The 12,308-nt window shown below is 48.5% G+C and overlaps 1 protein-coding gene across 7 annotated transcripts in view; it reads right to left on the bottom strand.

Moving 5' to 3' along the window:
• AKAP9 (A-kinase anchoring protein 9) overlaps positions 1-8,747 on the bottom strand; it is a 142,350-nt gene extending 133,603 nt beyond the window's left edge. For all 7 annotated transcript variants that reach the window (XM_072154293.1, XM_072154295.1, XM_072154294.1 and 4 more), the window contains exon 1: positions 8,588-8,747. In XM_072154293.1, coding sequence (XP_072010394.1) covers positions 8,588-8,641 — 54 coding nt within the window. In that variant the 5' untranslated portion in view covers positions 8,642-8,747. The remainder of the gene's footprint in view (positions 1-8,587) is intronic.
• Between the last annotated feature and the right edge of the window lie 3,561 nt (positions 8,748-12,308).

Here is a 12,308-nt window from a genome sequence, read left to right as displayed (position 1 = left end):
GGCTGGTGATCTACCTCCTGTGGCTCCCTCCAAATACCTCTCCAGTACTCCACCATCTTGTTAAAGGCACGTTGCTGATGTTCCTGTCGGTTCCAATAAAGAACTGTAAGTTGTTTTTGTTCAACCTCTGCCTCCGTCTGGTCCCTGCTACTACGGCTGTCACCATCACGGGCACCCTGTCCACCACACAGAGACTCATACTCTGGACACCAAAGGGTTGCCCCAGGGAGATCCGCTATAGCAGCCTCTCCCTCATCATTTCTTGCCAACACCACCCTGCTGGAGACCTGCCAGGCTGTAGGACAGCCCTCCGGTCCCCCCATACCAAGCACCGTGACACTAGCGTGCCTAGGCCGCAACCGCCAGCCACTCAGGTACTGCGGGCCCCGGCTGACTCCAGGCCCCGAGAAAAGGCTAGGCCCCGGTGGGGGATGTTGCACATGCCTCAGCTGCTGCAGAACCTCACCTGCTGCAAAGCATCATAATACATGCCTCAGCTGCTGCAGAACATCACTATACACACCTCAGCTGCTGCAGAATATTACAATACATGCCTCAGCTGCTGCAGAACCTCACCTGCTACAGAACATCAAAATACATGCCTCAGCTGCTGCAGAACCTCACATGCTGCAAAGCATCATAATACATGCCTCAGCTGCTGCAGAACTTTGTAATACACCTCAACTGATCAGACAAACACAATACACACCTCAGCTGCTGAAGATTATAATACACACCTCAGCTGCTGAAGATTATAATACACACCTCAGCTGCTGAAGATTATAATACACACCTCAGCTGCTGAAGATTATAATACACACCTCAGCTGCTGAAGATTATAATACACACCTCAGCTGCTGAAGATTATAATACACACCTCAGCTGCTGAAGATTATAATACACACCTCAGCTGCTGCAGAGCCTCACCTGCAGCACCTCGTGCTACACACCTATGCCGCCGCAGCACCTCGTGCTACACACCTATGCCGCCGCAGCACCTCGTGCTACACACCTATGCCGCCGCAGCACCTCGTGCTAGACACCTATGCCGCCGCAGCACCTCGTGCTAGACACCTATGCCGCCGCAGCACCTCGTGCTACACACCTATGTCGCCGCAGCACCTCGTGCTACACACCTATGCCGCCGCAGAAACTCTTACTACACACCTATGCCGCCGCAGCACCCCGTGCTACACACCTATGCCGCCGCAGAACCTCTTACTACACACCTATGCCGCCGCAGAACCTCTTACTACACACCTATGCCGCCGCAGAACCTCTTACTACACACCTATGCCGCCGCAGAACCTCTTACTACACACCTATGCCGCCGCAGAAGCTCATACTACACACCTATGCTGCTGCAGAAGCTCATACTACACACCTATGCTGCTGCAGAACATCACTATAAACACCTCAGAATCATAACAAACACCTCAGCTGCTGCAGAAGATCATTATACACACACCTCACCTGCTCAGATCATCACAATACACACCTTAGTATCATACTACACACCTCAGCTGCTGCAGAACCTCATACTACACACCTCAGTTGCTGCAGAGCCTCATACTACAAGCCTTAGCTGCAGCAGAACGTCGTACTACACACATCAGTTGCAGCAGAACATCACCATATGTACCTTATGTGCTGCAGGGGTCACCACGTATGGGACCCGGCTGGTGACCCCATTTGCGCTTTCATGGGTAAGAGAAGAATGATTCTTAGAGCTTACAAAGGGGGGTAGAAGAATTGAGGTGACAACCCACGAGTTTGCAGGTTTGCAATATCACCCTTACTTTTTAAGTAGTTTAATGGTAAAAGTAACTATTCTTCCACATTTGGGGTTAAATCCGTGCACCTCTGTTCTGGCACAATGCAGTCTGGGTTGGAGAGCGCTGAATGACTGTACAGCCGGAGAACCTGAACACACTGAGCCGTCTAAATGAAATTTACAGACCAGACAAGTCCTTGAGAAATTGCAGACATGGAGCGTAATCAGACGCGCCCCATTGTCCTACATCTACATCGCCGCCCAAACAAATGGATTCAGAACAAAAATAAAATCTGGATTTTATTTAATTCTGTTTTTTCTTCTATTGAACAGTGAATTCTGCTTTGGGCATCAGCGGTTATGACTACTGGGGTCTCACCTCTACGACCTTGACTGATAGATAGAGGGTCCGAGGAGATCCCCCGCCGGCCACTGCACTTATGTATCACCATATAAATACATTCTTACTATTCCACATTCAGTAGGACAGTTTCTGTTCTGCAATGTGGGTGGAATGTCCTTTGGATGCAGATGGAGTTGACAGCAACGGTGAAGGAAGTTGCCAGCTCTTCCAATGTGCCTGCGGCTCCCCCCCCTCCGCCACAGCGCCACCGGCTCCCCTCGCTCCGCCACAGCGCCACCGGCTCCCCCCTGCTCCGCCACAGCACCTGCGGCTCCCCCTTGCTCCGCCACAGCACCCGCGGCTCCCCCCTGCCCCGCCACAGCACCCGCGGCTCCCCCCTGCCCCGCCACAGCACCTGCGGCTCCCCCCTGCCCCGCCACAGCACCTGCGGCTCCCCCCTGCTCCGCCACAGCACCTGCGGCTCCCCCCTGCTCCGCCACAGCACCTGCGGCTCCCCCCTGCTCCGCCACAGCACCTGCGGCTCCCTCCTGCTCCGCCACAGCACCTGCGGCTCCCCCCTGCTCCGCCACAGCACCTGCGGCTCCCTCCTGCTCCGCCACAGCACCTGCGGCTCCCCCCTGCTCCGCCACAGCACCTGCGGCTCCCCCCTGCTCCGCCACAGCACCTGCGGCTCCCCCCTGCTCCGCCACAGCACCTGCGGCTCCCCCCTGCTCCGCCACAGCACCTGCGGCTCCCCCCTGCTCCGCCACAGCACCTGCGGCTCCCCCCTGCTCCGCCACAGCACCTGCGGCTCCCCCCTGCTCCGCCACAGCACCTGCGGCTCCCTCCTGCTCCGCCACAGCACCTGCGGCTCCCCCCTGCTCCGCCACAGCACCTGCGGCTCCCCCCTGCTCCGCCACAGCACCTGCGGCTCCCCCCTGCTCCGCCACAGCACCTGCGGCTCCCCCCTGCTCCGCCACAGCACCTGCGGCTCCCCCCGCTCCTACACAACACCTGCGGCTCTCCCGTTCCGCCACAGGGCCAACGGCTCCCCCTGCTCCGCCACCACGCACGTGCCTCTCCCAGCTCCGCCACCGTGCCATCATCTCCTCCCATTCTACCCCTGTGCTTTTGGCTCCTCCCATTTTAATGGTTCCCCCACACTCTCCCAATGTGACGCACTGCCCCATGACGTCTCCTAAAACAAGGAACGTCAAAGAAGGCCACGAAAACAGCAAGTGATGTCCCTATTAGGAGGCCACTTATTGGCCAAAAAAGGTCCTGTATACCAGTTATTGTAGCCGATCCATCAGTGTCAAAGAACGAAAGAAGAACGCGACCCACTGGGAACCAGGACCCAGAACTGGGTAGTTACACTGCGGATGGTGGCCCCCATGAGGGATTTCCTGGCTGATCATCTCAAAATGTGGTGGTTTACTTTTAGTCACCTTCAGAAACGTATAATGGAATATTATAGAACTTTAGGCAACTGTGACCCAAAACGTAAGACGTGTAATGTGGACTCTGTGACTAAGCCGGCGCCGCTCCTCCGCTAACACAGCGCCGGCTTTATTATCCTGCATCGCCCAAAATAGCAAAACTCTAATAGAGCGGAGAGCGGCCAAGAACCTCTGAGAGCTGCCAACTTCTACTGTGCACGAGCCGACATCCTGGAAGATTACAGGAGAGGGGGATCCCGAAAACTGCCGAATATGTGCAACTTTTTATGTGTTTTTACATACATTACATTACATTACATTGGAGACCGAACGGGAGAACCCAACCCCAAATTTTCTGGAAGAGGCAAAGTTTTCCAGGAGACGACAGGTAGAGAGGCTGGTAAACCCCGGCCCGGCCACCCCGGGGGCCACCACGAGGGCCACCTGCAGCTTCCATGTTCTAGGTGAGGTGGGTAACAAGAGCAGGTCAGGACAACTTCTCCCCTATAAGATCCTACTCTATTAATCAAAACTTCCTAAAAAAGATGAAGATTAATACACAAAACCAATAACAAATCTGAATCCATGTCTGACACACAGGGAGCTCCGAGCTCTGCACCCGGAGCCAACACTCAACCTCACCCAGCACCTGCAGCTGTCACACACAGGAGCCAAATCCCTACACCAGGCGCTCGCCGACAACTGTGCACCCTGACACCCCAGCACCAAGGGGCCGCGAGACCCCAGCACAGACATTGCCAGAGCTCGTACTAACTCCAATGTGTTATAAACCAAGCTGTCACACAATACATGGACAATGTAACATGTCACAGGGGAGGGTCTGCTACAGTGTCAGGAATTTTAACGATGTCACTTCCATATTAAATGGTCGTTAACTTTTCAGCTACGTTTGCATAAATCAATAATAAAAGGCGATTTAAGAATTTTTGGACTTTATCTTATCGGAGGAATAATCCACTAATCCGTCACCTTTCCATGTCTGCTGATTCCATCTTGTTACAGTAAGACTGACCTGACTCAGTATCAGGTAATATGGAAGTCTATGGAGAGGGGAGGGGAGGGGGAGGATGAGAGATGAAAGTCCAGGGCTGCTGGAGCTAATAGTAAGTTTCTATCTCACCCCAAGTGCTTTATTTAAATCAGTAAAGGTCAGTACTTCTCTATAATGTCTTATATGATGCTGGTGATGCTTTTGAGTGATAGAAGGAAGACACGTGAACAGGCAGAGGCTGCTGGAGATAATAGTAAGTTTCTATCTCACCCCAAGTGCTTTATATATATCAGTAAAGGTCAGTACTTCTCTATAATGTCATATATGATGCTGCTGATGCTTTTGAGTGATAGAAGGAAGACACATGAACAGGCAAAGGCTGCTGGAGATAATAGTAAGTTTCTATCTCACCCCAAGTGCTTTATTCACAACAGTAAAAGGTTAGAACTTCTTTATATTGTCCAATATGATGCTACTGGTGCGGAGTGAGGGAGCCGACCACACGTGGAGTTTGTATTGTGCAATGCAAGAAATGGAAAAAGTCCAGGACTCAGCCCATTCACATACGAGTTTCCATTGAAACACATGCGATCAGTAACCAGCATCCGGTGTCAGGCACAGACAGTGGCTGCAGGATATATTGGTACGTTCCCATCTCACCTCAGGTGCTTTATTCACATCAGTACAAGTCAGAGCTTCTCTATAACACGTCTCTGCTGGAGATAATAGTAAGTATCCATCTCAATCCAAATGCTTTATTCACAATAGTACATGTCAGCGATACTTTATAATGTCCTATATCACATATGTCCTATAAGCTGATGCTTCTAATTGATAGTGGAGAAAAAGAGGCACAGACAATGGCTGCTGGAGCGAATAGTAAGTTACTATCCCACCTCAGGTGCTTTATTCACATCAGTACAAGTCAGAACTTCTCTATAATTTCTTATATTATGTTGCTGATGTTGAGTGATAGAGGAGAAACACATGCACAGAGAGCGGCTGCTGCAGATAATGGTATGTTTCTATCTCACCTCAGGTGCTTTATTTACATCAGTACAAGTCAGAGCTTCTCTATAACACGTCTTTGCTGGAGATAATAGTAAGTTTTCATCTGAATCCAAATGCTTTATTCACAACAGTACAGGTCAGCGCTACTTTATAATGCCCTATATTATATTGCTGATGCTTCGCCCAGCCAAAGAGGCACAGACAGCGGCTGCTGGAGCGAATAGTAAGTTACTATCCCACCTCAGGTGCTTTATTCACATCAGTACAAGTCAGAACTTCTCTATAATTTCTTATATTATGTTGCTGATGTTGAGTGATAGAGGAGAAACACATGCACAGAAAGCGGCTGCTGCAGATAGTGGTATATTTCTATCTCACCTCAGGTGCTTTATTCACATCAGTACAAGTCAGAGCTTCTCTATAACACGTCTGTGCTGGAGATAATAGTAAGTTTTCATCTGAATCCAAATGCTTTATTCACAACTATTGTCACTGTATTTCACAGAACAAACACAGAAACTGGCCTAAAAACTACAGCGGATAAATATCAGCTACAAATTTCAGTACACTTTGCTGCAGAACTTTCATATCTTAGTTGAGGATTTGTTGTGGTCGACACCTTTTGCTTTGCAAAGTTAAAAAGTAAAAAATGACAATCTGCTAATTTTTCTGGAGCAAATCAGATCTGCTAAATTCACATGATCTAGTCGTACGTGTTGTGATCTTCTGTGCAGAGTTCCAAAAACTAGGGGATTGTTTACATGGGGTTCTTTTAAGGATTCTCCCTGGATAACCCTATGTACGTCTCTATGAAAAGAAGCAGTAAATGGCGCCTTGTATAGAAGACTCGCAGCGTGCACCTGTGCTCCGACAACTGCACTAACACAAATGTACGGAAGACCAGCTGTGAACAGGTGCGGATATCCCACACGCGGGGACAGTTGTCTCTGTGGGAGAAGCCGAGGATACAAGACACAAGAGACAGTAACAAGGCAACTGTGACATCAGCGACAGCCGCAACGCACAGAACAAGCAACAGGGGATGCAACGTATAACCCACATCTAGTCTGTACCTCCCGGACCCCACTCAGTTTTAGGGGAACTGGTGGTCCCATAAGGCCTGGCCTCCACATTTATGTCTGAGAAATGTGGAAATATGGACAACTACCCCCAGAAATCAGCTCATTGATGGAAATATAAGTGGAACACAGTCCACAGCAGCACAGAGTGATTAAGGATTATCTAGGTCTTTCCCCAGAAGCATTAAAATACTGGACCCCTGAGTATATTCCTTACAATTTCTCCCGAATAAAGACAGAATACACGAGAAGGAACAATTCTGTGTCGTCTCTCTACGCAACACAGTGTCTGATATTGTCCAATCTGCTGATGGGGTCAGGTTGTATAGGGACAGTCCCTAAAGAAGAGGTCAATGGTGACACTCAGTTGTTAATGTATTCATATTTTGCCAGGGAGAATAATAGAGGATCAACACAAATACAGAAATAACATCACCGCAAAACACACAACACAAACGACGCAGTGCGGTATGAAGCACACTGACAGCATGAAGGGCAATGGCACACATAGGATAACACAGTGCAGTTTGAAGTATATACACCGGGGTGGGGGGCAGGAGACAGCAGATGTATATACACCGGAGAGGGGGGCAGGAGACAGCAGAGGTATATACACCGGGGTGGGGGGCAGGAGACAGCAGAGGTATATACACCGGAGAGGGGGGCAGGAGACAGCAGAGGTATATACACCGGGGTGGGGGGCAGGAGACAGCAGAGGTATATACACCGGGGTGGGGGGCAGGAGACAGCAGAGGTATATACACCGGGGTGGGGGGCAGGAGACAGCAGAGGTATATACACCGGGGTGGGGGGCAGGTGACAGCAGAGGTATATACACCGGGGTGGGGGGCAGGAGACAGCAGAGGTATATACACCAGGGTGGGGGGCAGGAGACAGCAGAGGTATATACACCGGGGTGGGGGGCAGGAGACAGCAGAGGTATATACACCGGGGTGGGGGGCAGGAGACAGCAGAGGTATATACACCGGGGTGGGGGGCAGGAGACAGCAGAGGTATATACACCGGGGTGGGGGGCAGGAGACAGCAGAGGTATATACACCGGGGTGGGGGGCAGGAGACAGCAGAGGTATATACACCGGGGTGGGGGGCAGGAGACAGCAGAGGTATATACACCGGGGTGGGGGGCAGGTGACAGCAGAGGTATATACACAGGGGGGCAGGAGCACATGGATGGTGACAATACATGTATGTAACATATGACAGCAGTGTATAAGGTATCAGCACATGTTACAGGTGACAATGACAGCACCAGGGATGTAACAATAACAGCACACACATGTAACATGACAGAACCAGGGATGTGACAGCACACGTAAGAAGTGACAGGACACATGATGTGACAGATGACAGCACACACATCACTACATACATGTGACAGATGACAGGACAGCACACACATCACTACATACATGTGACAGATGACAAGACAGCACACACATCACTACATACATGTGACAGATGACAGGACAGCACATACATTACTACATACATGTGACAGATGACAGGACAGCACATACATTACTACATACATGTGACAGATGACAGGACAGCACATACATTACTACATACATGTGACAGATGACAGGACAGCACATACATTACTACATACATGTGACAGATGACAGGACAGCACATACATTACTACATACATGTGACAGATGACAGGACAGCACATACATCACTACATACATGTGACAGAACAGCACATACATCATGTGACAGCACATACATCACTACATACATGTGACAGGACATATATCTGACAGCACACATGATGTGACAGCACATACATCACTACATACATGTGACATCTGACAGCACACATGATGTGACAGCACATACATCACTACATACATGTGACATCTGACAGCACACATGATGTGACAGCAGTGATGGCGGAGCTCGTACCTTGGCTTTGCCGGCCTCCAGCTTCCTCTTCCTCTCCTGCTCCTCCTCGTCCATACTGGCCCCTGTACACACAGCAATGCGCACTGTTAGCGGCGGCCGCAGCTCTCTCCCATCTCCACGTAAACATTCGGCGCTCCGCAGTGACGTCAGCAGCCGGCGCCCGGGCTCCTCCACTGGGAGGGGGCGGGGGGTACAGGAGCGCCCCCCAGCTGTCACCTGCCCCCAGTCACATAGGTTACCTCAGTGTACCCTGACATGGCTGATAACAGGGAACAACATCTGCACAGCAAAGAACAACTCATACATTTCACATTTGACGCATAGACAATTATAAAGTCTAGGTTACATAAGGAATTTCACGAAATTGAATTAGGAAATATCCATAATGGAGGTTTCTGCCTATAAAACATCCCCACATTGTCTGGTATTGCAGACATCTGTCCATTGGTTGTGCCTCAGTTACAAGGAAGTTGATTGAGTTGCAATACTACACACAACCTGTGGACAGCAGTGGCGCTATTTGTAGGATAGGATTCAAGCTGACCCCCTCCACAAGCATATATCAATGGCGCCCAACCTACCGGGACATGCTGGGAGATGTATTTTTGCTAAAGTGGGGTCAGTCATTTTTCAGGTCACTTTAGACAATGGGTACACACTCAGCCTCCATCCATGTGACATCATTAGACCTCTCCATATATGACCAGCTGTAGGGCTCCATGTAAACTCCATCTGCTCATGGCTCAATTAGAGCCTCATCCAAATCCCCAGACACCCCGGTCACTGGGAAGCTCTTCCTGTGCTGCCCAAGGTGGGGGATGCAGGAAAATAAAGTACAAATCCATCAACACAGCTGATTCCTAGAATAAAGACACCAGCTCTGCAGTATTCTGCTATGTATGTGCTACTTCAAGGGGGTTTCCCATTTTAGCAAATTAATGTAATTGTTTTTATGATACAAAGTTATACAATTTTCCAATATACTATCTGTATCAATTCCTCACGGCTTTCTAGATCTCTGCTTGCTGTCCCTCTATAGAAAGCTTTTGTGTTTACTTCCAGTGGTCAGAAATCTGTCCATGGTCACACAGGTGCACAGCTCATTAGTATCATAGAGAATAAGCAGAACTATGTGATATAACGAGCAGTGCACCCGTGTGACATCACATGACCGTGGTCAGATACCTGTCCACTGGAAGTAAACATAGAATGACAGCAAGTAGAGATCTAGAAAAAAATGAAGAATTGATACAGTAAGAATATTGGAAAATTTTATATTTTTGTATCATAAAAACAATAACATTAATCTGCTGAAATGGGAAAACCCCTTTAAAGGGGATCTCCACTTTGGACTAACCTTACTTGTTGGAAGTGTTCCTGTACAATAACGTGCATGTGGGAAACTTGGCATTAAAGGGGCTGTAACAAGGTGATTGGCGACGGTCCAACTGCTGGGACCACCATTAATCACGAGAACAGGACCCTCAGCAATTCAGAGAACAGGACTCCTGTCATAATGGAGTATGAGAACTGGACCACCATTCTCTGGATTGCTGGGGGTCCCGTTCTCCACCACTTAATGAAGCGCTGGACCCAGTACCAGCACCGTAACTAAATGCCAGAGAGGCTGCAGGCGGAGACACCTCTCCCTACGACTCAGACATACGGGTGATGAGGGCATCATGTGTTGTATGAGCCCAGACAGAAGAGGAATCCGCGGGATCACTGGCACCAAAAAGGTGAGTATTTATTTTATTATTTTTTTCTTACAGGCCACTAATGAGGGGGAGCAACTATGAATTATGTATTAATGAGGGACTATGTGTAAATATATTATTATCGGGGTGCCATCAGTATGAGAGGGGGTGCTATGAGTAGTTACATACATGAGGGGGAGCTACTTTTTATATATATAAACGCTGGTGCTACAATTAATTATTTATATATGTGGGGGAGCTAGAATCAATTATATATTCATGAAGAGGTGGTAATATATACATATATATAGTATAGAATAATTCATTCTAGCACCCCTATATGTGCCCATATATAAATATTTATTAAAGTAGCACCCCCCATGTCCTGTAAACTAGGTGCTACTGTATATAAGTATTTTTCAGTGGGTTAAACCCCAGATTTAACATAGAAAGTCCGACAGAAATGTGTCACACACCCCATCTTAAAGGGAGCTGTGCAGAGGACGCCAGATTCATGAATAACACGCAACAGAAGTCTTGAATCTGGTGCCCTCTGCAAACTACACAGGCAAACTACACATAGTGCAATTTGCACAGTTTTTTAGTAAATGTGGGCCTGTATTTTTAGTAACTGTGATATTTTTAGAAGCGCAGTGTGGAGATGTGTGGCAAGGAGCTGAAGACACCTGACTGGCAAATTCTGAAGTGACCGCCAGGAGAAGTCATTGTGAGGTTCTATCCCTGAAGGAGAATTATAACCTGTGAGAAGCCCACCAGGGCACGGACTGGGTTGGACCAGGTCATCACAGAGGGAGAAGGCAGCAGCTGTGACTCACTTAATTGACAAGCGATCTGTGGTATATGTATCTTTGAACAGTACATTTATTGCTGCTATAGTTATATATGCAGCATATTAAAGGGGTTGTCCGAAAGTAACTAAAAAAATGAGTCCCTCCGTGCCCCTGTAAACAGCTCACCTCTGACCACCTTGCTTTTTAGTTACTCCCCTAAAAACAAACCCCTTCAATGCTGGTATATATTAATGTGTGCAGTAGCTATTATTTTGTGTATATTTGCATTATATTCACTGCATATGTATATATATATTTGTGTAGCGTTTATGTTTATTCTCACGTATAATATGCAGGATGTGGTCATTGGCATGGGATTTAGTCTATGGGGCCCCAACTCGAAGGGCCCTGTTACAGCCTTGTTACACTTCTGAGCATTAGAAAACACTTGTGGGAAAATAAAAGGAACAGTGTGAATATCCTGATGTCTTATCTACTCTACTGTACATACCAGAAAAGCGCTTGGGGGGAATGCCAAACACAAGTGGCAGGAACTCGACAAACTGGTCTATAGCAAGCGCCACTTACTGCTTCTAATGCAATACAAGGATCCTGGTTGAGACTATAGAAGAGCTCTAAAGAAACTACAAAGACTGAGCCACACACACCAAGAAGTTCTGCAGCAGGTTCCTTAGCAAGCTGACATTTCTGCAGCTATTGCTCCCAATCATTCACAAGTTTCAACCTTTGCACCGTTAACCCTGCCACATCCTGCTGCCGTCTCCTACTTATAGTCCTGCTTTCCCCAATCATATAGTGACTTATCACTGGGGCTGGCTCAACATCAAAAACTCTGCATGATTACTCATAGAGAAAGCATCTAAATTCTGCCATGAAGACTGTGAGTCCTGCACCCCTGTCCACTCATGTCTTGATTCACCTCCCACTCATAGAGAAAGCCTGTGAGTCCTACTTTCCCCAGCTACTCATAGAGAACACAAGTGAGTCCTTCTGTTCACCCCCAACCATAGAAAAATCTTGTCCTACTCCCCCTCCACTCCTAGAGTGCTGACCCTACACACAGAGAAAGCTTCCCCGCCCATAGAAAAAAATGGGGGTACTGCTTCCCAATCAAAGAGAACGCCTGCAAGTACTGCTTTTCCCACCCACTCATACAGAAATCCTGTGATTCCTGCTTTCCCTTCTCCATCTTAGAAGAAGCTTGTGAGTCCT

The sequence above is a fragment of the Engystomops pustulosus genome, chromosome 5, assembly GCF_040894005.1.
Source record: "Engystomops pustulosus chromosome 5, aEngPut4.maternal, whole genome shotgun sequence".
Taxonomy (NCBI): domain Eukaryota; kingdom Metazoa; phylum Chordata; class Amphibia; order Anura; family Leptodactylidae; genus Engystomops; species Engystomops pustulosus.
Note: the sequence above shows the minus strand (reverse complement) of the source record. Positions and strands in the feature narration are given on the sequence as shown.